Source organism: Rhineura floridana, chromosome 8 (assembly GCF_030035675.1).
Source record: "Rhineura floridana isolate rRhiFlo1 chromosome 8, rRhiFlo1.hap2, whole genome shotgun sequence".
Classification (NCBI taxonomy): Eukaryota; Metazoa; Chordata; class Lepidosauria; order Squamata; family Rhineuridae; genus Rhineura; species Rhineura floridana.
This window is the reverse complement of record NC_084487.1, coordinates 28,486,344-28,513,744: the sequence shown is the minus strand read 5'-3', so window position 1 is coordinate 28,513,744 and position 27,401 is coordinate 28,486,344. Positions and strand designations below refer to the sequence as shown.

The 27,401-nt window shown below is 41.8% G+C and overlaps 1 protein-coding gene across 4 annotated transcripts in view; it reads right to left on the bottom strand.

Annotated features, from left to right (window-relative positions):
• The window catches only part of DNM1L (dynamin 1 like), a 46,163-nt gene that overhangs the window by 14,822 nt on the left and 3,940 nt on the right, over nucleotides 1–27,401 (bottom strand). For 2 of the 4 annotated variants that reach the window (XM_061638729.1, XM_061638731.1), the window contains exons 2-7: nucleotides 15,751–15,898; nucleotides 7,855–7,893; nucleotides 5,986–6,032; nucleotides 2,976–3,047; nucleotides 2,243–2,329; nucleotides 1,376–1,538 (exon numbers count right to left, since the gene is read on the bottom strand). In XM_061638729.1, the coding sequence (XP_061494713.1) occupies nucleotides 1,376–1,538; nucleotides 2,243–2,329; nucleotides 2,976–3,047; nucleotides 5,986–6,032; nucleotides 7,855–7,893; nucleotides 15,751–15,898 (556 nt within the window). The remainder of the gene's footprint in view (nucleotides 1–1,375; nucleotides 1,539–2,242; nucleotides 2,330–2,975; nucleotides 3,048–5,985; nucleotides 6,033–7,854; nucleotides 7,894–15,750; nucleotides 15,899–27,401) is intronic. The other 2 variants (XM_061638730.1, XM_061638732.1) reach the window with 1 other exon arrangement.

Below are 27,401 nucleotides of genomic sequence, written 5' to 3'. Positions count from 1 at the left end.
TCATTTGTTTCTGAAAAGAGATTTCATCAGAAATACAAGCAAATGTAGGCTACTAAAACCAGGTGGAACCTGATCATCCATTATAGGCTTCTAAGCATTTCCCCTTGAAACAGAGCTAAATACCAAGGCCAAAAGTTAGCTGCTTCATGAATTTATCACTAAAGCAATATGGAAAAATGAAAAGAAAAACCCTATGAAACCAAAATAAACCAACACATTCCAAGAACCTCACAGAGAGCCAACACATTCCCAGTTGCATCACTGCCAAAGAAACAATTGCCTGGCTCAAATAATCATTCTGAGCTTCATAATTCATGACCTGTGAAGCTAGTCACTAGGGTCAAACTCTCCTCCCATTTACCCCATCGCTTCTATTGTCAAGTGCATCCTGCTTTGTTTCTGGCTTGAATTAAAAGTAAAGATGGTGGATAAATTGGTTTAGTTTGCATTTGAACCTACCTAATTTGCGCTTCCCAAACCAGTACACAAATCACAACATAGCTATCCTTCAAAATTCACACTGCAGTTTTCCAACTCAAAAATGTATACAAAGATGTGTACATTGTGAGAAAGTATGCACAAAAACCACGTGTATTTGTGAAAGAAGCTTTAAAACATATTACATTAGAGGAAAGTGCTTGCAAAAATACATATATTAGGCAAACAATACAAAAATGGATACAGATTTTCAGGTGAACTTTTTTCAAAAATGCAAACTGATGCAGAAATGCGGAAAGCTGAACTTAAGATTGGAAAAATATGAAACAGAGAAAGGAAAATGGAGAGATATGTCTGACCCTAAGCAAGAGTTTCTCATTATATCTGAACTGGAGAACTGTCGCTTAATGTCACTGAACAAGCCAGAGTGGTAAGCTGGGAGATGGGGTGGTGCTCAGCACCACTCCTCATTTCCAGCTTCATAAACTATAGCTTATAAAAACTGTAACAATGGTATGAACCAGGTCAATGGCTTATACTGCTTTTTGAGTCGTTTAAGAGGATGTGGCCCAGCCTTCCCTTTAGCCTGAAAGTCTCCAATCAGAAAACTCATTACAGGCATCTTGCCATTTTAATTATATGTCTACCTAGTTACACCCGCAAAATACCTCTTCTTCAAATCAAATTTGTAAGGGATTATAACAGTTACAGAGATGGTAAACCCACAGCCCTCCAAATATTGTCAGACTCCCAACTCTCATCAGACCCAGCCAGCATGGCCAATGTCTGGGATGATGGGAGCTGGAGTCCAGCAACATCTGGAGGGCCACAGGTTGCCCACCCCAAAGTTACATCATCAACTATGCTGCACAAGAATGTTTCTCAGAAAGAGAGAAAACAAACATGCTGAAATCTGGTCCCCCCCACACACACTTACCATCTGGATCCACCTCCCGCGCTATTTTAAGCGCCTCAGAAGTGGCCATGTCCGTGTTAGCAGCAGTGACTGCCAGAATAATAGAATTTGGGTTACTAATGAATCTAAGGATTAGTTCTCGGATCTGAAGTTCAATATCCTTTGGTTGATCACCCACAGGTACCTGTGAGAAGAGACAACAAATAAGCAACTGGAATCCGCATGAACTTTCATCTTTTAAACGCATCCATTCAGTTTATATGCAGGCAGGCTTAAGAACATGTAGTCCAGCATCCTATTCTCACAGTGCCAATGGAAGCCCAAAAGCAGGACCTAAGTGCAACGCTACTCCCAGCAACTGATATTCAGGGGCATGCTGCCCTCAACAATGGAGATAGAACATAGCCATTGTGGCCCTTAGCTGTTGATCACCTTTATCCTTCATGAATCTGTCTAATCCTGTTTTAAAGCCATCCAAGTTGATGGCCATCACTTCTTCATAATGTCAATATCTGAAAGCCATTCACAGAAGGAAGAGAGGAAACCAAGAAGGAAACCCAGGAGAATGGGAATTATGTGGGGAAAAATGTTGCTACTGGGGTCTTCTACTTCCAGCTGGGCTTGTGGTGCTATACTGAAGAGGAGACAGCAAAGTATCAACAAAGAAGGAACGCAAAAGGACCCAAGAAAGCACACTGCAGGGTGACATGGAGGAGTAGCTAGAAGCTGGGGATGGGGAGCAGGAGGACTGCAGAGGGACAACTGGGAATATTGGCAAGAAACATTTGAAACTTCTAGACAGCACAAATTGCTTTCCCATATACATTTCACACTTGCAAAATAACAGAACTTTCAGTAACTCTACAGGAAAAATTATTTCCTTCTTACCTTTGTTATTCCTGGTAAATCTACAAGGGTCAGGTTGACAACATTAGGAGAAAAAATCTTTAGATGAATTGGTTCAGGGCTGATCCCCTAGAAAAGCCATGGAAAAAGTAACTAAGAATAATTTCTACCAAATGTGCTTGCTTAACTGTATTCTTCAGAAAACTAGCCGCCATTGAACAAAATATCTTTGAATCTAAGCTGTTTGCGATTTGGGCATTTGTTTGAGATCAGACATTTCAGCTACTAAGTGGCAAACATGACTGGGTTTTGTATGGAAGCCAGAGGTTATATCAGGGGTGGATTACCTGTAGTCCTCCAGATGTTGCTGAAATACAACTCCCAGAAGTCCCAGCCAGTATGGCCAGTTGTCAGGACTAACAGGAGTTGTAGTTCAGTAACATCTAGAGGCCAACAGGTTCGCAACTCCTGATTTACAGAATAAGGCAATGCACTTACAGCAGTGATGCAAAGCCACCTTGGAAGATTTCCCCTTGGATAGCCTTGGATATTGTGAGCAGCAGAGTCAGTGGGAGATTCAATCTCTTTGAGAACAGAAAATCTAGACAAATATGACTTAGCATATATTAGCAATAGCAAAACTGTTTCCCAGTTGTGACATCTGGATTGTGTGTGGAAATAATTCCCTTCTGAAGAACGTACATTAGTTTTTCCCAATTGTGGTCTTCTATGTTGAAATAATGGCTTCTAAACGATGTACCAATGAGATACTCACCTTATTATTTCCTGAAATCCTTTCAGTTTCATTTTCTATTTCTTGCCTAATTTCATCGAAGTCTGTGTACAGCTGAAATTTTTAAAAGAAAAAGAAACTGGAAACCTTGTATTACAAATGGCTTTACTCACTTCCAAAAGCCATCCAGAGCAAGGATAGCCAACATGGTGCCCTCCAGATGTGTTGAACTCCAGCTCCCATCAGCCTTGACCACTGGCATGCTGGCTTTGGCTGATGGCAGTTGGGAGTCCAACAGCATCTGGAAGGCATCCTGGTAGCTATTTCTCAAGTTCCTTGAGCCAAGTTCCAGAGGAGAGATAAGCAGGGGGAGAAAATACCGTCCATGCAGTTCTATGCACATATGTACAACCTTTGCGTATAATTTAACAGTGTGGAAGAACCTTCTCTGGATGCAGATTCTTCAGGTTCAGCATGATTTTCTTCACATGATCTTTTAGACTGCTCAGGGAAGTAAAATGGCTACTCCACATGGAAAAAACAGATCTGTGTTGCAGTTTGTTTTGCTCCTGACCCCTATGATTGGGACATGCATTATTATGCATTGTGGGGGCTGGTGGAACTCCTGTTCCTAATATTTTGTGCATGCAGATTTATTTATTGCATTTATATCACACCTTTCCCCTAAGGAGCTCAAGGTGGCAGGCAGATGTGTTCTTCACCATCCCTATCACAACAACCTTATGAGGTAGGTTAGGCTGAGAGACTATGACTAACCCAAAGTCACCCATGCAGCTTCATGGCTGAGTGGAGATTTGAACCTACTTCTCCCCTATCCTGGTTAAACACTCTGAGCCACTATACCACACAGGTTCCTACAATACCTGCAAGCTGAAAATTAAGAGCAACTCCTAAGAGGGAAGCAGTCTCATAGAACACTTTCCCCCTCGTGTTGCACCACATGCACTTACTGGGCCAGCTACAGGAGGCATATACAAGCATTGAGTTTGTATTGTCCTTTTATGTAGCAACTGAAACACACGAAGCTGCCTCTAGACTGTTTATACTGAGAGTGGCTCTCCAGGGTTTTAGGAAAGAGCTTTTCCCAGACCTATCTGAAGAGAACAGAGATCGAACCGGGACCTTCTGCATGCAAGGCAGATGTTCTACCACTAAGCTACAGTCTTTCCCCTGAATCTGTAATATTTTAATTTTGATCTATTGACCATAATAGAGCTGGACAGGGGGAGTGTGTCCCTGTTGGTTCTACTGGACCTCTCAGCGGCTTTCGATACCATCGACCATGGTATCCTTCTGGGCCACCTTGCCGGGATGGGACTTGGGGGCACTGTGTTGCGGTGGCTCGGCTCCTTCCTGGAGGGACGAACCCAAAAGGTGGTGCTGGGGGATTTCTGTTCGACTCCTTGGCCGTTGACATATGGGGTCCCTCAGGGCTCAGTTTTGTCCCCCATGTTATTTAACATCTACATGAAACCGCTGGGTGAGGTTGTCCGGGGGTTTGGGGTTCGGTGTCATCAGTATGCGGATGACACCCAACTCTATTTCTCCTTTCCACTAAAGCCAAGGAAGCTGTCCTGGTCCTGAACCGGTGCCTGCCATCAGTGATGGACTGGATGAGGGCGAACAAATCGAAATTAAATCCAGACAAGAAAGAGGTGCTCCTGGTTAGCTGAAAGGCAAATCAGGGAATAGGGATTCAGCCTGTGCTGGATGGGGTTACACTCCCCCTGAAGACACAGGTTTGCAGTCTGGGTGTGCTCCTGGACTCAGCTTTGAACTTGGAGGCCCAGGTCTCTGCAGTGGCCAGGAGTGCTTTTGCCCAGCTAAGACTGGTGCGCCAGCTGCGCCTGTTCCTGGAGACACCTGATTTGACTACAGTGATGCATGCCTTAGTTACATCCTGTTTAGATTACTGTAACACGCTCTACGTGGGGCTGCCTTTGAAGACTGTTCGGAAACTTAAACTGGTACAAAGAGCTGCAGCCAGAGTGCTAACTGGGGCTGGTTACAGGGACCATACAACCCCCTTGTTACGACAGCTCCACTGGCTGCCAGTTTGTTTCCAGTCACAATTCAAAGTGCTGGTTTTGACCTATAAAGCTCTATACAGCCTAGGTCCAGGCTATCTGTCAGACCATATCTCCCCATATGAGCCTGCCCGGACGTTGAGATCCTCAGGAGAGGCCCTTCTCTCAGTCCCAACACCTTCGCAAGCGTGATTGGTGGGGATGCGAGCTAGGGCCTTCTCGGTGGCTGCCCCCAGGTTCTGGAACTCTCTTCCTAGGGAAGCACGAATGGCCCCTTCCTTGCTATCCTTCTGTTGGCAGGCAAAGACTTTTATTCCGACAGGCTTTTGGACTAGAAGATGTTTAAGATAGGGCCTCATAAGGTCTGTTGTATTGTTCTATGGTCCTATTCTTAATGTTTTAAATTGTCTTAGTATCTTAAGTGTATGTTTCATGGTTTTAATGTCACGAATAGTTTAATTCTGTCTTAATTGTATATTTTTGTATGTTTTTTTACCTATGTGTAGTTTTTATTTGTAAGCCGCCCTGAGTTCCAGTTTTGGAAAAAGGGCGGGGTAAAAATAAAGATTCATTCATTCATTCATTCATAATATATAATTTAATTGAATCTCTCTCACAAACACCAACACACACTGGCCAACATCAGCACCTAACATCCTCAGGCAGTGCCAACCACTGATGCCTGCCTTGGACCCCCTTTAATTCCCCCCCCTGGCCTGGTGCTTTGAGCAATACCAGAGGTAAGTATAGCTGTCAGATTAATTCCCCTAACAATACCCCTGACATAGCGCCACTCTGGAGCATTGCAGGAAATTCAAATTGCACCCTTCAGTCTCCCTAAACTGCTGCTGTCCTCTGCCTCTTCTAGGTAAATGCACTAGGACCCACCAACAGAAGAAGGGGGGGCCACCAGAGTGCACTTTACCCAGCCCCCCCCAACCCTTGCCCACATGCACAGAGATATCTCTATGCATATTTGTGGCTTTACAATAATGAAAATTTACCTTGTTTTTGGTGTGCAGAAATTTCCCCCATTCTTCAGCATCAATCCCTGGAAAGGAAAAGTGATGGCATGAGACAAGAAGTGAAACGACACAAGCAAATATTTCCGGCTTCAAGTACAATTTCTTCAATGAATTTTTCTATGCTCAACCTTCGAGATGAAAACTAAAAAAAACCAATCATTTAAGCAGCACTAGTCAAATAGACCTAGCGTCATTTTCACAGAAGTTAAATGCCTCAAAATTTAATGTCTTCCATTCTATTTATAACTGCTTATACTAACAACATGCACTGCTTATTTGTTAATCTCTTTTTTTACAAGAATCCCACAAGTGGCAATAGAGTGAATTAATGTGTGTGTCTATGTACATCTACACACCCACCCACCCACACCCCATTGTCTACAATGGCCCCGATCTAATCATAGTCCTATTGAAATTGATGATTCTAATTCATTGTGACTTGCATTAAATGGTGTGTTATAAAACTGGTCATACAAGAGCAAATCATTTTGGGGGAGAGTTCCAATTTGTTGTCCAGCAGGCTCTGCTCATATGTCATTAATAAAAACATTCTGAATTTTCAGCAATTTCCTCCTATATGTGCAAAATGGAAGACTAGTATAAACTTTTCTGGGGAGAAAAGGTGAAATTGAGACAAACATTAAAAGCAAAAAGAAAACATTCAAAATAAAAACTAGGTATGTATGAAAGTCCAGTTCTTACGCCAGAGGGCTTTATGCCCTTCAGTCCAACTAGTACGCCCAACTTTGCCCACCATATTGGCCTACTGGAATACTTTCCTTCCTAGAATCTTAAGGTGACAGGTCTCGCCTTTGCTTGTGTGATAACGTCTCTTCCAGGAAAGGAAGAGTACTGCATATGTAGCCTCTTGAGAACCACTCTAATTCTGACTTAATAACAATATGCATTGTATTAATCCTCAGGTCCATCTGATTTAAGAGTATGAAAATTTGCAAGACAGGTCTCCAACTCTGGGAGTATGACTTCAATTTTAAAGTGAGCTCAGATTGCAGAGCTGGGCAGTTGTTGGGTGTGGCCGGCAAGTTGGTTCCAAGGCCAAGCACTTGTTTCAGGATCACTGAAAGGCAGCTTTGTAGGCAGGAAGTTCTCACTACTGTGCAGTCACTGGGCACTAAAACCCTTTATCTGTAGGCTCTAGCAACTTGCATCCCAGCCCTAGCGAGGAACAGCACTGGCGGGAGGAAATCACAGAACCACCGAGACAGGAGGCACTATTCCTCCTGCAGAAACAGGTTCTCCTATCATTCTGTTCCCTAACCCTGCCCAAGTCATTAGTGTTCTTTCCACTACAGCCTGTGGAAATGCAGGGCTGGAGAGCCACTAAACCTCTAATTCCTTGCTACAAATAAGTAGCAAAGAACGTTTTGATCCTATCAATGAGAGGTCTATTGCATTAAGCCAGGGATGGGGAACTTACGGCTCTCCAGATGATGTTGGAGATGATGTTCCAGTTCCAGTTATTATTTAAAGTGTTCATTTGAAAATCAATCTCTCTTTGTTTTATTATCCCTAAGAAACTTGCTCTACCATAGATTTAAAAGTATAAGCTGGTAACAAGAGGACAGCAATGGTTATATGACAAAGCTCTTTACTACACTTTTTTTTTAAAGTTGAGATTTATACATTGCATTCAAGTTTGACTCAGAGTCAGAAAGAAGGAAACAGCAAACTAAGCCAGCAGGCCCAGCAAAGCAACAGCTATTTAGCACAGCAGCCAGGGTGTAAATGTGCAAATAAGGGCAGCAGGCAGCAATAAAAGTGGCATGATATGCTGGTGGCTAGAATACATAAGCATGCAGATTCTGTGTAGGAGGAAAAGAAGGAAACCTTTAGAAAGGTGCCTTGCATGTTTCCACGTTGCAGGGTCTGCAGTTAAAAAGAAATAGCATCAAAAGTTGTTATTTCCCCCCCACAGATCATTCTGTGTTAACATGTTACCAGTCTTGCACGAATCACAACATGCATAAAGATATACGTGTCAAATATGAAATCCGTACATTACTGCACACTTAAATTACATCTAAAAACCAGTCATAATTAAGCAGCATACATAGTTCAAGACAATAACATTCAATAATGCACACTGATTGAGGCCTTTGCCATTGTCAGTTAGCTCCCTCTAACGAGCTTAAATACTACAAAGTGAAGAACCACAGTTTGACAAACATTTTATTGGGACTGAAAGAAAAAAGTGAGCAAGTCAGAAAAGTCATCCCAAGAATGAAACATTTAGAAATGAACTATCAGTTCACAAAAACAGAAATAATAGAAAGGAATCTTCAGTTACAGAAACCAGAAAACCACAGCGGCTCAATTTGGTCAAGCCTTTAAAGTGTTCAGAAGCTACACATGAAGGCCAAGTGTCCTAGTCACTAGGTATGGCTGTATTGCCTCTAGACCAGTCACCCACAGACTGCATACAACATTCACAATCGTCCTTCAATGTGTATATATGAAATCCAGCATGCAGAGGCCTGAACCACATCGCTGCTGATTAACATACAATATTGGAAGTGCCTGCATGGTTCAGGCTAAGTTGTTGTTATTTGTTGTTGTTGTTTTTAATTATATGCCACTTTTTCTCCAGGGAGTTCAAGGTGGCATACGCAGTTCTTTCCTTTTCAATTTTATCCTCACAACAACTCTGTGAGGTAGGTAAGCTTAAGAGACAGTGACTGGCTCATATTCACACAGGGAGCTTTATGGCCGTGACAGGATTTGAACCCTGGTCTCCTAGGTCTTAGTACAACACTCTAACTACTATACCATATACTGGACTTTATAAAAGTCAGCCCTGCACAATGCTAGGCGCATCTAGCATCTGGACAGGAACATGTGCCATCTGGTGGTTGGGTAGTTGTTATTCTACGCTGCTGTACACACTGATCCAACCTGGCCTTTGAGTCAAAGGATGCATAACCTACAACTACAGCAAGCCAAACTGACTACTTGTTTCTATATTGCTAACTTTTCCATCCAATGTCCTTTTTTTAGATCAAAATTTCTCTGCCACTTAGTTTCTAGGCAGTGACTACCAAAACTAACATAAGTATAAAAATAATCTGCAAAAATACGGCAACTTTTGTTATCATAGTCCACAATTGTGAAGTATAGCCACAGTTACTGCATGGTGCTTATAAAAAAAATGGTTTGGATTTGTAAGTGTAGGTAGGAATAGGAAAAGGTTTGGTGTCATTTGATGTATCTTAGACTTTATTCCATAAGGCTTGCAAACTTTGCCTTCTCTTTCATACAGTGTATTGTTTATACAAGATTATAATTTTTAAATGCTCTACATTGCATGTGAGGATCAAATGAGAGCGACATTGAAAAGGTGCCTTGCTGTTCCCTTGCTTGTCATGTTCCAAATTTGCTCCTCTCTCATCTTCAAATTATTTGATTCCCTTAAGAATGCCATTTTTGTTTTGATTCCAAAAGAAGAGATGGGAAAAATACTAATTTCTTGTACAGCTCCTCAGGCTTCTTCCTTCCTCCCCCCAAAAAAAAAGAAAAGAAAAGAAAAGAAGCTATGAGAAGAGATTCAGAGCTGACAGGCCAATTAAAAATTAGCTTGGCCAAACATTTCACACTTTCAGATGGATTTGCAGGAGGATAAATAAAAGCATAACTCAGACTGTAATGTTCATTGTTGCAAGGACATGAAGTAAGAATTAGGCAGGTATGCTCTGCATGCATATATCTGTTACAGCAACACAAGATAAGCACTTATCATTTACATCGTTTGTATTAAGATACACTATATTTTTACTTTATTTATTTATTAATTATTAAATTTAGATCCCACCCTTCCTCCCAGTAGGAGTCCAAGGTGGCAAACAAAAGCACTAAAAACGCTCTAAATCATCAGAAAAACAGATTTACAATATATTAAAACAAAGCATTTTTAAAGACATGTTAAAACAAAGCATCTTTAAAATACTGCTATGTTTGTCTCTTGTTGGCTAACTTCCCTTGAGAGTCCTCCTGGGAGATTGCTTGAGACTCACAGTGTCATTCATTTTCCCTGCAAGAGCAGAAGCTGAGGAAGAATGGAAACACTGGGGGTGCATGCATGCACGCGCACACACATGCATGTGTGAAATGCAGGTGCCCACGTGGCTTGCCTCTTTCCTGAGGAAGTCTTATAGGTGGGGGTGGGAGACTGGCTTAAAAAATAATATTGTCCTGAACAACCTGAGTTGAGGCAGCTTTTGCACTTCCTTCCAAGCAGAAATTAAGTCTTATAGGACTTTATTCAGCTAGTTTATTGATTGTAAGTCACTTTGGGTTCACTTTTGTGAAGAAAAGTGACCAACAAATCAAATCAAATCAAGTAATTAATCAATCAATCTGGCAAAGGAGTTTTAATACGGGAACTAACAGCTTCCTCAGAGCTGTTAGTTCCCCTATTAAGAGTAGCATAAAGTAAGCTGTTGGTATTATTTAAAGTGACAGTAACAAGCTGGCAAAGTCAATACCCATCTAAACAGACAATCCTGTATTAAAGTAACCACATAAGCTTGCTCACTACATAATCTTGTAATGAACAAACATTAATTTATTTGTTAAATATAGGAACTATATTTGACTGGCTTTGTACCGTGCCTATATCCCACAGTTACCAGGATTATTGGGAAGTGAAGGGGATAAGTGATATTAAATGGTGACAGCGGCACCGGTTGAGAAAAAACACTGGAAGGGAAGTTGAGTTTTGTTTATAGAATAAGTGAAGAAATAATCCCCTTCCCTCCACATAAGCATACTCCTCTTTTCTTGTTGTTGGTGCTTTACTTGGACCTGGAAGACCAGAAGAAATATGGTGACAATCAATCCTTTGCTTACTCCCCTGTCTTCTCAAGAAGCAGTGACAGAAAATGTCACAGAGCTATCATGTCAGGCTGTGCCTATAATTCCATGACATTGTGCCTTAAACAACTTGGGCCCAGGATACTTTAAGGACTGCCTGAGCCCTTATATCCCAGCTCAATCACCAAGATCATCCAGAGGAGTACTGCTAGCTGTACCCCATGTTATAGAGAGCTGACTGGCCTCAACTAGAAGCTGGACATTAAGGCCACATCCACACCATGCATTTACTTCATATTAAACAGCCAAGGTTTTTCCCCAAAGAATCCTGGGAAGTGTAGTTTGTGAAGGGTGCTGAGACTTGTTAGGAGACTGTAATTCCTTTCACACAGCTCCAAGCCCCAGAATTCTCTGGGAAGATGGGCTGACTGTTAAACCACTCTGGATATGAGAGTCTCCTAATAACCCTTAGCATCCTTCACAAACTACCCTTCCCAGGATTCTTTGGGGGAAGCTATAACTGTTTAATGTGGAATAAATGTCTGGTGTGGATGTTGCCTTAGCGTTGCTGGTTCCATGCTGCTGAACGCTCCTCCAGCTGAGATTCAGCAGGCATCCTCACTGCTAACTTTCTGACGTCTCTTGAAGCCTATTCAGTTTAAATGTTCTTAACATTAGCCAGTCATTTTAATGATTCTGTGTTTTTTCTGGTATTTTATATTTTATTGTATTTGTACATCTTCTTGTATACCACCTTGATATTTTACTTGAGATGGTGGCATATGAGTACTTTTAAAATAAATTAGCAGAAGGGCCATAGCTCAGTGGCAAAGCATCTGCCTTGCATACAGAAGGTTCCAGGTTCAAGGCCTGGCATCTCCAGGTGGGGCTGAAAGAGACCAGAGTCTGAAATGCTGGAGAGCCACTTCCAGGCAGTGCAGACAATACTGAACTAGACAGAACGATGGTCTGACTAAGGCAGCTTCTTATGTTTATTAACTAAAGAGCTAGTAGCCCTTAAAGCAAAAGGGAGACAAATCTGTTCCTTATAGTCTGACATGCCAATAGCTAGGAGCTGCTCTTGGTCTTGAGCCATGTTATATAGCCTGCTTGGCTAAGGTTGTAAAAAGACAGAGAAGGTGTGCTCAGGAACTCACCCGAGACAAATGGCAAATCACAAGGCAGTGTGGAAATTGTTAACAGATAAGAGCAGTGTAGTGCATGCACAGCAGAAAATGTTTTGACTGCAACAGAGTGCAATGTTTTCCTCTACGATGAGAGATATCCTCCTGTCTTTTTGGACTTCTCTGATTCATCTTCCTCAGTAATGTAGTAATACAGAGATTGCCCAAACTCTACATGTGAAAAGGAAATTGCAGACTTTCACATTCTTCAGCAACTAAAACAAACACTGCAATCTACGCAGCGGAATCAGATTGGCCAGCATCTTAGGATAAACAACTTTGGGGGGGGGAGTGGCATACCCGAAGATGAAATTTTGTTTGTGTTGCATAAGTGCCTCTGTGTAAATGGAATTTAAATCAACTCTTTATTACAAAATTCAGTAGTTAAAGTGATGCCGTGATACCCTTAATTTTTAATATGTATACACACACAGGGTTGTATTCAACTAAGTCCTACTCAGAGCAGACCCAATGAAATTAATAAACCTAGTTAGTCATGTCCATTAACTTCAATGGGCTTACTCTGAGTAGGGCCAGCACTGAATACCACCCAAACCACCCCAGATGTTTCAACAGCAACAATATGGCACCTTGCGCATAGCATTAGATGTCACATGAGTGGCAGGGGCTGTCACTATGGCAACAACAACTGCGTGGTGACAACACACAAATGCTGAGACCCTGAAAGTGTGTGGAATCGACATCTGGCAAATTAAGTTTTCTTGTTTGCTATTGTTGTTTTTAAACACAACCCTAAAAAAAAAAAAGCCAATCCAACATATACAAACTTGAATGTTCATCACTGGGGGTTGGGGGAAGAGAAATTCCTTAATGCAGGCAACCATGGAACCAATGCCATGATCTTTCATTAACAAATGCAATATCCAGACAGACAAGGGTTAACCGTTGGTAATTCCACATGACCTACGATTGCTAGACTAACTCTGTATTTGGCCCCGGGTCTCAGACTGCTCACCCCTGTGCTAAAGCAAGAAGAACAGGCATAGTAGTCAAACTACCACGACAGAACTCCTTCCTATTGATATCAGCAGTGACCGATGTCCCCTCTAATTCCCTGAATTCAAAGTCAGGCTATGTAATCAGAGCTTCCACTGTATTAGAACTGCTTCCAGGTGGACTTGATGTCATAACCATGAAGGATTCCTTCTGGCTTGGGTGTCTCCTGAGATGGTGAGTGGATCTAAGGTCCGAGGCCGGGGAGGACCTAAGAAACTGCATTATACCATTGGTTCAATCTAAGCTCAGTATTGTCTATGCCAGGTTCTTCAACTTTGGGTCTCCAGATATTGTTGGACTACAACTCCCATGACCCTCTGACCAGTGGCTAAACTGCTGGGAATTATGGAAGTTGTAGTCCAAGAACATCTGGGGACCCAAGGTTGAAGAACAGTGGTCTATACTGACAATACTCCAGAGAGGAGACTTTCTACCTGGAGTTGCCAAGGACTGAACCTGGGACCTTCTGCTTGCAAAGGGGAAAAAGCTAAACACACAGCAAACATTTGTAATACCACCAACTGTGTGTTAACCCTCTGGAGATCTAGAAAAAGGTTCAAGACATCCCAACACACTTTTGTACACTTGGATTTGGGAGAGTGCCAACAAGACTCTGTGTCAATGAGCAATTAGACATTCAGAAAATAGACTGGTGCTCAACACCACTAAGATAAGAAGCACTACTAGCATCATTTCACACGTTTCCTTATTAAAAGCAACACAGAAGTGATGATTCCCATACAGAAAGGGGCAGATAAATAGAAGTCCCAAACTGTCCTTCATTTGCAGAAAAGGCAAATGTTACTGTAACTCTTGCCTCCTACTTCCCTCTTACCCAAGGCCAAAGGCGTGGCCTGAGATACAAGCTAGCCAAGAGACCAGGGGCTTTCACACAGCAGGAGAAAATGCAACAGATTTTGTTATTTTAGCCAGCGATTGCATTCAGCTGCATTCAACTCTAACTGCTCCAGACCTAGGGGATGGGAGGAATACCTACATAAGGACGATGATGCTAACAAAACAAATAATTCCCCAAATCCCAGTTGTTGTCAGAGACAGCTTTAAGTAGGATGCAATAAACCTGACTACATCTCAATCAGCAGATATTGGATTATTTGTGAGGATTCTCTTTTTCAAATAATCCAATACAAAACACAGCAAACAGACTGACATTTATTCCAGAGCCTCAAGCGGATTTACAGAGGGATATACATTTGCATCAATGAAATACTGCACTGCAAAATGTCTCCTCCAAGTGGTGGTAGTTATTACATACAATTTACAAACATAGATTTGAGGTCCTCTCATGGCTTTCAGAATTTAATTTTAAATCGCAGCTCTTGAGATATTTAACTCAAAGCCAGGAACTGGAAAAAGCACTTAATCATCTAGCACCATGTTGTCAAGTTGTGTTGTTGCTATAATTAGAGAAGGTTCAACACGGTCTCCCCACCCCCCATCCCAATTAAAAGCATTTATATTCAGGGGAAATGAAAGTTCTGGTGATCTCAAAGGTAAATGGATGCTATTCTTTTAATCAGCAGAAGACACCCACAAAGCACAAAGCTTGGAACTAGTTAGGACAAAACACCTCCATCCCTTTCCAGGTTAAATAATTTCTGATACAACAGAAGAAACTGGTCATCAGAAACTCCTAGTGGTGCCAAGTAAGTCTCTATTCCTTCATAATATTTTTGTTTTCGTATGAGCTGGTGTGATACTGCAGCTAGAAGTGTGAGCTGCAATCCATTATTGCATTTATCTCCTTCCTTTCCTCCAAAAAGCTCGGGCCGGTGTACACAGTTCTCTCTCCCACTGAAAACATGTGAGAGATCTCCAACTATTTCCTAACTATTGTCGCCAATGAGGAAATATCTATCAGTTATTGTAAGCAATTAATAAACAATCTCCCTAACTCCTTAAAAAGAATTTTCTCCTGTCAAAATCATTATTTCACCCAATGTATCACGGATGGAAGAACCACTACAATTATGGCACATGGATGTGAATGTAATGATTCTCAATTCCTAGGGATTGGGGATTCTAATAGCCTTTTTATTTTTGCTATAATAAAAACTGGAAATCAGAAACACTTGCAAACCTACTGCCAATCACCCAGCTGGTTCAGACCTACTTTCGGTCCTCCACTGCTCCTGGCATCATTAGGCAAGCCACTGTTCTCTCAGCTTCCACACACAGTCCGCCTGCAACATTATAACACCGACCTACCTTCCAGGGTTCTTGAAAGGAGGATGGAAATATTGTCTGTCAAATGCTTTGAATAGGGGGAAGGACCATAGCTAAGCAGCAAAAGCATCATCTGCTTTGCATGCAACAGTTTGATCCACAGCATCTTCAGGTAGAACTAGGAGCGACTCTTGTCTGAAACCCTAGAGATCTGCCACCAGTCAGTATAGACAATACTCAGCTAGGTGGATCAGCGGTCTGACTCAGTATAAGGCAGCTTCCTATCTATTCTATGAAATCAGTGAGCAAGCTTTTGATGTTGTACATGTAGTACAAATCGGTGTCAGTTATGCTTTGTCATCATGATATATAAAGGGAGCAAAATGTTAAAATCAGGCAAAGCATAGTAAAGTTTCAGTAACTTCTAAAATCAAAATGCTGACTACTTCTTCACTTGACTTGACTGTGTAACGACATGTGATCGGTTGTTTCCTTTAAAAGACTGCATCCCATCATGGGCAGCCCTTACCGTTTTCATCTCCAGCTGTTTTCCGGCGATCCTCTGCAGAAACGTGCACCAGCTGCAGGATGAGGGGTCTCCGGGTGACAATCCCAGTGCCTCTCGGGAGCAGGTCCCTCCCCACCAGACTTTCCAGCACAGAACTTTTCCCACTGCTCTGAAAACAGAGAGGCAAAAGTCTTGAATATTGATTCTTCCATTCCAACAGCCTTGAACAAATTACGGAGTTGGGTGTTTCATAGATCCTGGGCAGATGTCAATGTAAACCTTCCTCCAAAACACAATGCTGTGAAAAAGATGGGTCTTTCTACTGCAAAAGATCTAGACTGCCCTGTCTTTTTTGATAATTCCACTTTCATCCCATCACAACATTTCATTAAAGTCTAGCATATCAGTGAGAAGAATGTCGATGACTCCCACACACACTGGTATTCAACATGAAAAGGAGGTTTTACATGGGGAAAGCAATTTGAATTTTATTTGAATGTAGGACCTTACATTCCTCATGATACTGAATCTTTGCAGGATCTCCAAGTGTAACCACCACCTTCTAGATGGGGTGGGAGAGCAGGAGAGGACATGCGGGAGACCAGCCCCTGCTCCCAATTCTACAGTGAGTAGAAGTGGGGAGGGAGAAATTGCATCAGAATTGGCTCCAAGGCAAGCAGGAAAAAAAATAACCTTAAAAAGATGCATATCAAGGGACACTATTACAGACCCATAATTATAGGCTATTAATCCTTCTTTATGTGACAAATGTAATTTTGATGGATATTTGCTGTAATAACAAGTCAGCCTGTTAGAAGCAGCTACAAAATTTTGAAAACAGAAACAATCATGCAGAAAACAACCCAAGAAATATCAGAAGATCAGCATTAAAAAAAAAGGACAGTCACAATTTCACACAGCAGTCACCTAAATTTATTGCAAGACTGACCGTTTTGACAGTTATAATGTAACCCAATTATAATGTAACCCAATTATAATCTAACCCATCTACAACTCCCATCATCCCTGGCCATGTTGACTGGGACTGATGGCAGTTGGAGTCCAACAACAGGTGCAGAACTACAGATTCCCTATCTATGATATATTCTAACCTAACCCTAGAGCAATCCTCATTATCCTAAATTGTGCAACATATAATTCCAACGAGCTACAATAAATCTCCTAACTTAAATTTTGCATAAACCACACTGATTGCAAATTAACTTCTAGGTTCAATTCCAGATGTAGCTTTTAACCTTTAAAGCCCTAAATTACTTGGGCCTGGCTTCAAAATGTCCCATTTGTACTGATCTAAATTGGTGGGTTTTTTTAAGCTACTAGTCTTATTGCTTATTGATGTTTATGTTTGCATTTTTGCTGTAAAGTCTTCCTTGCACATCTGTAAGTTCAACCCTGTTGAGCCTTGGCTCTCCCTGAAGGAGCACGGAGGGGAGAGGCATGAGTTTCAGGCGCCTCAGCTGCCAGAAGGCGCGGAAGACCCAGGAGTTTTGAGTCTGCTTGGGGCCTGGGGGGGGCAGTGAACTTGAACTCCAGCCAATTCCCACGGGTGGCACGAGCTCCATCGAGGAGAGTGTGCCGCCCCCAGTCGTTCCCGAGGGCCCGTCAGGGGACGCCCCAGAGGTTGTACCAACTCCTCCCTTGCCAAGCAGTTCCCAGGACGCTTCCAGCATGACGCCACCTCCTGACCTCGAGCCTGCAGCCCAAGAGCAGGTGTCTTCTGACGAGCCATTGGAAACACGTCCCCCCCTCCCCTCATGCCCACTGCCGTGAGAAATGGACAGGGCAGAGACAGGACTTACGAAGGAGTCAGAGATTACGATTGAAAACATTCCCTACATAAGCTGGCCTCTCAAAGAGGGGAGTCGCTGAGTCAACTTCCTTCACATGCCGCAGAGCATGTCTAGAGTGTAGTTAGGGGTTTCTAGTGAGTAAGGCAGGTTTCTATATGATGCGCAATGTCCTAGATGTATCCATTACTCTAATAAAGCAAGATTTAATTGGACCCACAATTATTTGTAATACTGTACAAATTTTAGATAGAGATATTGCACACACAAACACATACATCAAGACTGCTTGCACTCACTTCCCCAGTTCATGAAGTTTACATTCTAGAGTAACCCCACATAAACCAAGGATGCTACGCTATGCACACATCCCAAGGAACTCCCATTTGCACGAGTGGGACTTCCAAGAAACATACATAGGATCAGGGGCTGAAAACCTTTTAATATTCATCTCTCACCATCTGACACTAGCCAGGGACAACTGAAATCCAAAGTGGGGGTGGGGGATTACATTTAGTGATCTAACAGAGCTACAATAAATTATTGCATTTTTTTGCCACTTGCTATTAAAGGACAGCTCTTAAAAGGCAAGGTATTATGTTTGCATCCACCTGCATCTTGCCTGTCAGTGGGTTAAATGCAGCCCTGTATTTAAGCACTAGCCTGTTTGGCCCATAAGCAACAACAAATTCCATGCAGTCAACTGAGTGGGTTGGCAGAAGAAGGCTGGAACACTCTGGCCCTCCTCTCCACCCGACACAGAAACCAAATGCACTTTTATGCCCAACACAGAAATGTCACTCTCCTTTTCTCTTTTACCAGCCCCCAGCAGGGTAGTAAAATTTTTGCAAGGACTTGTTTACAAGGCCAGGTAGAATGTTTAATTAAATTAAAAGCCTCTGCAAGAGAGAAGAAAATAAAACTGCTGAGTAGGGGGTGACTAACCTGTGGCCCTCCAGATGTTGTTGGACAACAACTCCCATTATCTCCAACTACTGGCCATGTGGGCTGCAGCTCATGGGAGCTGGGAGTCCAATGGCATCTGGTAGGCTACAGGTTAGCCACCTCTGCTGTAGAGTAATCGGTGTGCCTAAAATTTGTGGAACATTTTTGCATCAAGCTTCTCTGATCCAAAGTTACTCCTTATTAACCTCAAAAAAAGAAAAGAAAAGAAACCAAAGGAACCTCTGCTGTGATCATTTCCAAGTATTTTAAGTCTTAAAACATTTTTTTTCAATTAATTTTTATTCAAATTTTCAAAACCAACACAATACAAAAAGAAAAAACACAAATCAATAACTAATACAATAAAAAAAGAAAAATATATAAAAATATTGACTTCCGATTTATCATAGTTCAGCTATAAATCTATAATATATAACAAGCCTGTCTCTTAATAGATTATAAAATCACCTTCCTCCAGCAGTTATCTTAATTGGTTTTAAATCTCATTAACATCATATCATTTTATTCTTCTACAAAAAGTCAAAGAGAAGTTTCCAATCCTTGAGATATATGTCCATCAATTTTTTTTCTAGATAAACATGTCAATTAATCCAACTCATCAAGTCTACTAAGTCCTGTAATTACAAATCGCTCTTCTTCCTTTATCCATAGTGGTTCCATCTTCCATCTTCCATCTTCCATCTTTACGCACCCAATAATCTTGCTGTCATAGTCCTATAATAAGAGTCTGATAGGAATTTCCTTTATCACAGATATTTTCTTGCCATCAATTCCAAACGTATCACTGAAGTATTGTTGCAAAGCCGCATCTCTGTTCCTCTTTTTTACATGATACACTAGCACATCTCTTGAAGATTTTTCCATTGACACAAAGCAGGGATTAATTCTGTAAACTTTCTCCATTTCAAGTTCCATCAAGTCCTTCCAGTCCAGGAATTTTTTTGAACCAATAATATCTTTATCTCCAATCTCTTCAATTCCTTCAGGGACAGCGCTGAGTTCCAAAGCGTAATATTTATCTCCAGGATCCATCACAGCCAGAAAATCCAAATCTTTTTCCATGTCCATATTTAATCCAATCTCCATAGTTTGAACCTTGCCTTTAATTTCTCTTTCATCCTTTTTTGGTTTTCCAGATCTATCTTTATTCTTTCTCATAGAATCCTGAATTTCTTTCAGCTCCTGTCTCATTTCGTCAAATTCAATTCTCAACGCTTGACTATTATTTCTTAGTTCTTGTTTTATTGACTTAATCCCATTCATTATTTTCTGAAACATGTCTAAAGATAAAGTCCCTTCTTGTACATCCATGATCTTCTTAATTGTCATTCTTAAAGCCAAAGGAACAAAACTCTTTCAATTTTCAATGTCCCAAGCAAAGAGCAGTTTATTTCTTTATCCAGTTACAAAGGAGTTAATCTTTCAAACCATCTGGCGTCACACTCTAGACAGCCCTTATCTCTTATATGCCCAGAAGTGCAAAAACAGCTTTAGTTCACAGCGTCCAAATGACTAGTAACAGAAAGAATGTGCAGATTCGTCAAAAAAAAAGTAGAACAGAAAAATAGTCCCAGACTTATATTACACAAAAGTCTTATAAATTAAAAAGATTTTTCTTTTCTCTTCCAATCAGAAACCCCTCATCCGTTGTAATCTTTATAATGCTATTTTCCATGTCAGCTTTTTGCAATAAAAAAAAGATAGGCTATTTTTATTTTCTTCCCCCTTAGTTCTGTGAGTAAAAGAGAAGGAAAGTTTTGGCTCACCCAGGTTTTCTTAATTGCTGATTCTCTGACAAATCTCTTTAGCTGTATAGATAAGAAAATAATAAGCATAGACAGGAGGATGCTTGCCTGTTAGTCCGTTTTCTTTAAAAAGAAAAAAAAAACGGGTCACTTATTCAGCTGACCTAGCTAGAAATCCTCGCTCCGTCCGTGCTGCTGGAAGACCTTCTTTCACAGACAATTCTGACGAATTCCACTCTCCAACAATCACAACAAAGCTGTGTGGAAAATCTCATGTTTCTTCCTTATCCGGAAGAAATTATCCCCAGTCAAAAAAAACCCCTTCTGACTGGATTTAAGCTGAAAAAGTTTCATCCAAGACAGAAGCCCATCTCGGAGGCTGCACAGGCAGAGGGATCCTCCTGGGAAGTCCGTCTTAAAACATTTTTCAGTATTTTTTTAAACTACCTGAACTGGAGACCCAAGCAGTACCCCCACTGAACGCCTAGTGATATTTGAAGTTCTATTAAGAGCATGACTTTTACCAAGCCCATGAAGCTAGCTGGTTTCTTGCTTCTGATGCTTGCTGGTAGATGAATTGTGAACTGTCTTTACTTTCATTTCAATAGTGTAAAGCTCCTTGGGTATTCTTGAAAGCCGCTTAATGATTTGCATTGTCCAACACAGGGTTGCAGATTTTTCAGATCCAAATGCTATTTCTGTTCTCACAGCTAAATCCTAAACAAAGCACCCATATTTCAGTGGAGGGGCTTCAGTGAATGGGTAAGCGTGCTTCACATCAAGACTCAAGATGATTTCAGGCACACCTAAAATTGTGAAGCCAATATAAGGAATGTGAAATATTCTTTACAGACCTGTGCCTAAAGATATAATACTGACAACTTAAAAATCTAGTGTTATTTTAGTCCAGCCCAGGTTTGAAGCCTTTAAAACACAGGAACAATTTGCAATTTGTACTCTGTCATCTACATGTCAGGAAGTTGCTGCACATGAAAGATTTCTTACCCATTCCACTTAGGAAAACCACGTGCAGGGCATTCTGTTGCCGCATGTACATCATGGTAGTCAGAATCAGATAATTTTCCTCTACATTCAATATGCTCATCACCCCAGCCCTTCATCTAGAGGTGGGGAATATTTTCTGGCCAGTAGGCCAGATCCTTATCTCCCAGCCCCTTAAGGGCCAGATTTGACAGGTAACACTGACCCCTATTGTCAGGACTTCAAGGTACAGCACAGGGCTGCTTGAAAGCCCTTTTGCAAAATAGGTATTTTTACTGGTGATTTGAATCAGCAATTTAAAGTGCAACCATATGCATGTTGACTCAGAAGTAAGCCTCACTGAACTCAGTGGGGCTTATTCTGAGGAAAGTGTCTTCCACAATCTGGTGCCCTCTAAATGTTTTGGACTACGACTCCCATCAGCCCCAGCCTAATAGACCTGTTCATAAAAAATACAAACACACAGTCACTAGCAGCAGTTCATCTTGTATTTAAACAAGAAGTAATGTTAGTCTCCGTCTGGCAGAATTAAAACTCTTCACTGATTTTAATTACTCTGTGTAACAGGCCTGATAAATTTCCTTAAGAAGCTTGAGTGTTTCCCCCCCTTTTTTTCATCCCCTTGCAAGGTGATGTATTTTCCTATTCTGGTCTGTACATTGAGGAAGAGCAGCAAAGTGAAACTGACACTACTGAGATGTTGGTATTATAAATTCTTCAAAGCTGGAGTGAGTTTGCTGTGGATCCAGTTGAGTGGTACTTGACAATGTGCTACAGGTTTGTACTCCTTCAATTAGTCTGTTTAAACACGTGCTGTAATGGAGTGCATGTGGCATTAAGAAGATGACACCAGCTATTTCCCCCTTTCATCCTGCCAAAGATGGCTTTCATTCAGTTAGTGGAGGACTATCATTGAATGAAGACTTCAGATTAAAATCAATAATCGTAGGGTTTTACTAAAAATGTTCTGTTACAGCAGGCTTCTGTTGTACATGCCAGACTATTTCTTTATTCTGTAAAGAATATTTCAAAGTCCTACTATTGGCTTCACAATTTTAGGCCTACCTGAAATCACCTTGAGCCTTGATCTGAGACATCCTTGCCCACTCACTGTTTCTCCAAAGCTTGGCTTGTTTTTCAGCTGCTCTTGCCTTATGCCTCCCTAGCTTGGCAGGAGCCTGGGGCAAGGTGGCCAACCAAAGCATGGTTAAGAAAGGCTGCTGGTTTTGGGCATAGTGCTAAACGACAGTTAAAATAAAGCATGGTTTATAAGCAAACAAGCCACATCATGGTCTGTTGTCACAAAAACTGACATGGTTAGTCGAGTCTGCTATGCAAGGTTAAGACGCAAAAAAAAAAATCACGCTTTGGCTAAATAAACCATAGATTAGCACTATTGCAAACCAGACCTTTAACTTAACTTATGAGGGCCACATCCCAGCAGCAGACAGGGTTGGAGGCAAAACTGGACAAAGGTATGTGTGAAACTCTTCCTTTTATACATTCCAGTCACACAAAAGTCACACGTTTTTGCACACACATCTCTCTCCCTCCAGGCAAGCACAAGGCATGATCACAGCTCAAGGGCACATTCCTGTCAGAGAAAAATCACCTGAAAAGGCACAGAGCAGAGTGGTACAAAGTTTGGCTTGGAGCAGGAGAGGGGTCTGAGTTGAGGAGAGTCCCAAGGGCCAGGCAGAGTGGCCTGGGGGGGGCTGCCTTCCACCTCTAGTTCTGAAATTTCCCAGCATACTAGCTAGGTAGGCATCTTCTGGCCATTGAATGTTCCTGCCTTTTTCTTAGCAAGCTTCCAATGTCACTCAAAGACTTGAATGTAGAAATGTCTCCCCAAGCATGCACACTTCTACTCATGGCCACATGAAAGGTACAGAAGGAAAACGCAGTGATAAACACAGGAACCACCAAGCAAACAAAAGTACAGCTCAAGCAATTTTAAAGGAAAGCACTGCAATCCTAAAACAGATGCAGGTACATTGTTTTAATTATAAACTGCTGTGAGCATCATTTGAGAGAGAATGACTGATCACTGATCTGATGGCATGCTGGCTAGCTGAGGCCAACAAACAGAATCATCCTGCTCAATGTAGATGAGACAAGTTTGACTTGCTATGCTACATGCCATCTTCTACAACCCCAGGACAATTCAACAAGGACCAAGGTTTGTTCCACTATAGATAGCTTTATGATACCCAAAGGTAAATCATTCCTCAGCCCTACCTCCCATTCCACCTTGTCATAACCGTGCTCCTAACAGCTTACAAGGTGATTCTGCCTCTTGTGCTGACTCATGCCAAAAGAATGGATTATACAGCCACGACAGCAGCTGTATACTATAGCCAGCGTGAATTTTTCACATTCCACAATGTTAAATTGAAAAAAAAACCCATGCCATTCTGATGCTTCCCATAAGCTCATTTCAAAACAAAACCTTACAAAACTTAGTCCTGAACTCAGAAATGCTTGCTTAACAACCCTCTAAATTTTCATGATGATACAAAAAACAGTCAGAGAGAATAGAGAGTTCAAAGTCTAAAAAGAGAGAGAAAAAACCCTAGAGCCCTTTTGGACTTTTTTTCTGTCAGAGTTCTCATAATCTGTTGAAATTCATGAAAAATCAGTCATGTTCACAGAGTACCTGTAATCCTATTACGGATCTTGCCCCATACTCTGACCTTCATCTTCTGCAGTTTAAAAGTTAAAAAAGGCCTGGCTGATTTTTTTAAAAAAATATATTTATTTATTTATTATTTAATTTGTATCCCGCCCTTCCTCCCAGCAAGAGCCCAGGGAGGCAAACAAAGCACTAAAAACACTTTAAAATATCATAAAAACAGATCTTAAAATACATTAAAACAAAACAGCATTAAAAACATTTTTAAAAAAACTACTTTAAAAAAGGGTTAAAAACATTATTAAAAACATATTAAGCAATTCTAACACAGATACAGACTGGGATAGGTCTCAACCTAAAAGGCTTGTTGAAAGAGGAAAGTCTTCAAAAGGCACCAAAATGATAGCAGAGATGGCACCTGCCTAATATTCAAAGGGAGGGAATTCCACAGGATAGGTGCTGCCACACTAAAGGTCCGTTTCCTATATTGTGCAGAACGAACCTCCAGAGGCCCTCACCTGCAGAGTGCAGTGATCAACTGGGTATATAAGGGGTACGACGGTCTTTTAGGTATCCTGGTCCTGAGCTGTATAGGGCTTTATGCACCAAAACTAGAACCTTGAACTTGGCCCAGTAGCAAATGGGCAGCCAGTGCAATTCTTTCAGCAGCGGGGTGACATGTTGGCAATACCCTGCCCCAGTGAGCAGTCTTGCCGCTGCATTTTGCACCAGCTGCAACTTTCGGACCAACCTCAAGGGCAGCCTGGAGGTTACCAGTGCATGGACAACAGTGGTCAGGCTATCCCGGTCCAGAAACAACCGCAGCTGTCTCACCTGCCAAAGCTGGTGAAAGGCACTCCTAGCCACTGAGGTCACCTGGACCTCTAGCAACAAACATGGATCCAGGAGCACCCCAGGCTATGGACCTGCTGTTTCAGAGGGAGTACGACTCCGTCCAAAGCAGGCAACTGACCAATTATCCGAACTCGGGAACCACCAACCCACAGCGCCTCCGTCTTGCTAGGATTCAGACTCAGTTTATTGGCCCTCATCCAGCCCACCACCGAGTCCAGGCAGCGGTCTAGGGCTTGCACGGCCTCTCCCAATTCAGATGTTACAGAGAAATAGAGCTGGGTATCATCAGCATACTGCTGACACCTCACCCCAAAACTCCTGATGACTGCTCCCAACGGCTTCATATATATTTTAAACAGCATGGGGGACAAGATGGTACCCTGCGGCACCCCACAACACAGCTGCCAGGGGGCCAAAAGACAGTCACCCAGCGCTATCCTCTGGATGCGACCCTGGACATAGGATTGGAACCACTGTAAAACAGTGCCTCCAATACCCAGGTCACCAAGTTGGCCCAGAAGGATACCATGGTCAATGGTATCAAAAGCTGCTGAGAGATCAAGTAAGAATAACAGGGTCACACTCCCCTTGTCCTTCTCCTGATAAAGGTCATCCATCAGGGCGACCAAGGACGATAACCAGGCCTGAACCCAGACTGGGATGGGTCAAGATAATCTGTTTCATCCATCTGAACTATATCAACTGTCTTAATAATGTTGCTTCTTCCCTGCTAAAACAAGATCAGCACAGCAAATGTCTTCTTTCTATTATTTGGGCTCATTGCAGGTGTTGCCACCACTCACCATATGCTCAGAGGCACATGTTACCAAATTCTTCCACGCTACACAGCAAGTGAATTGGACTGTGAAAGACCAACCCAAATTGTGTTCGCATTTTGACAAATTTGTAGGGCAGTCCAATATCTCAGAAAAGAGGTCAGGTCTCCTGCTCCACTCGTGCATTCACTGTAGCTGCCCAATTTCCCTGCCTTTTAAAGTTGGATAGAAATATCTGTGGGCTATAGGTACGTTCTTAAACAGCAATGTTTTTTGCCTATTAGTGAATTGAGTTGGGTTGTTGCCACCTATGTTTCTTCCCCTATATACAAGAACCCATTGGACTGTGCCATTAAAACTAAGAACAGTGATGCAATGTTACCTGCTCCAACAGAGCCAAGGAACTCAATGGGAGCAGGTGACCGATCCTTTTCCAATCATGGGAACATAAGGAACATAGGAAGCTGCCTTATATCAAATAAGACCATTGGTCCATTGAGTTCAGCCGTATCTACCTGCACTGACTGACTCTCCAGGATTTCAGACAGGATTTTCTCCTAGTCCTACCTGGAGATATTGGGGATTGAACCTGGGATCTTCTGCATGCAAAGCAGATGCTCTACCACAGAGCTATGGCCCTTATGGTGTGTGTTCTACTCACACTTGAGAAAAATGGAGTAGTCCCCACTTGCATGAAGTCCCATGTGTACATCAGTGTAAGAGGACCAGAGTGCAATTCCTCAAAAGTCACCATGTAGGAGAAGGTTGTGCCAACAAGATGCTTCAATGAGTTTTCTCAGAGTAAACTAGAAAGAGTACTAGATCTATCAACTAAATGGAACTCACCCAATTAAAAAACAAACAAATGAGTTCTAACATTAAATTTTAATCGACATAGAAGATAGAATACTGTAATACTGCTCCAATTCTAAGTGGGAAACACTTTCTAAGTAGGACTAAATCATGCCTACAGAGAATAAAAATTAGGTCACTGAAGCTTAACTGAACATTTTTTCAAGGAAAAGTAGCATCAGCAAAGTATAAAGCAAGGAGAGGTAGGGGGAAGGAAAGCACTCGGGAGGGGGCTGAAAATGTTCAATGCAAAATTAAGCAATGTCTAAGGGTAACGTGCAATTTCATGCTACAAATTCATGAGAATAAAGGAACTCCAGTAACAGTACGGGGAAGAGGGGAAGTACATTAAGGCAAAGACGTAATTAAGAGATTCCTCTTAAATGGAAAAGAAAGCTGACGGACGGCTGGGCATGAAAGCATTATCTGTTAGTGAGTCCAACTAGAACGCCAACATACTTCTGCTTCTGTTTTAGATCGCCTGCACTTCTGCATGACTGAACCCTTAACTGTGGTTAATCTTGACTAGGTCCCAGTTTCAAATTCTTCACCACCACCTCACCAAGATGCTCACCAGGTGACACTGGGCCATTCACCCTCTCCAAACCCAACCTACTTCATAGGATTGTTGTGAGGATAACAAAATGGAAGGGTCACGGCGGAATGAGCTCTGTGGAAGAAAGTGCTGGGTGTGTGATAAATAAATGCCAAAAAGCTTCCCCTCCTGGTCGTCAAGAGGCAACCTGAACTTGCCATAGGTAACCAGGAGTGTGCCTATTTGCAAGCCTGATCTTTTCTCTTCCTATCCCACTTATTCTCATAAGAAGATACCAAATCAAATCTAAACAGTGGAACCCAACTATAAATGCCCATTTAATGTATCCAGGAGAAATCCTATGAAAATACAAGTCCAGTTTCATGTACATGAAAGCATAAGTGTATGTTTTATCTTCCCAATGGGTTAGTGGAGTACAGCCAACTTAAATTAGATTATAGTGATGAACAACAAGTGTAGATACATTCTTTATCCTATAAC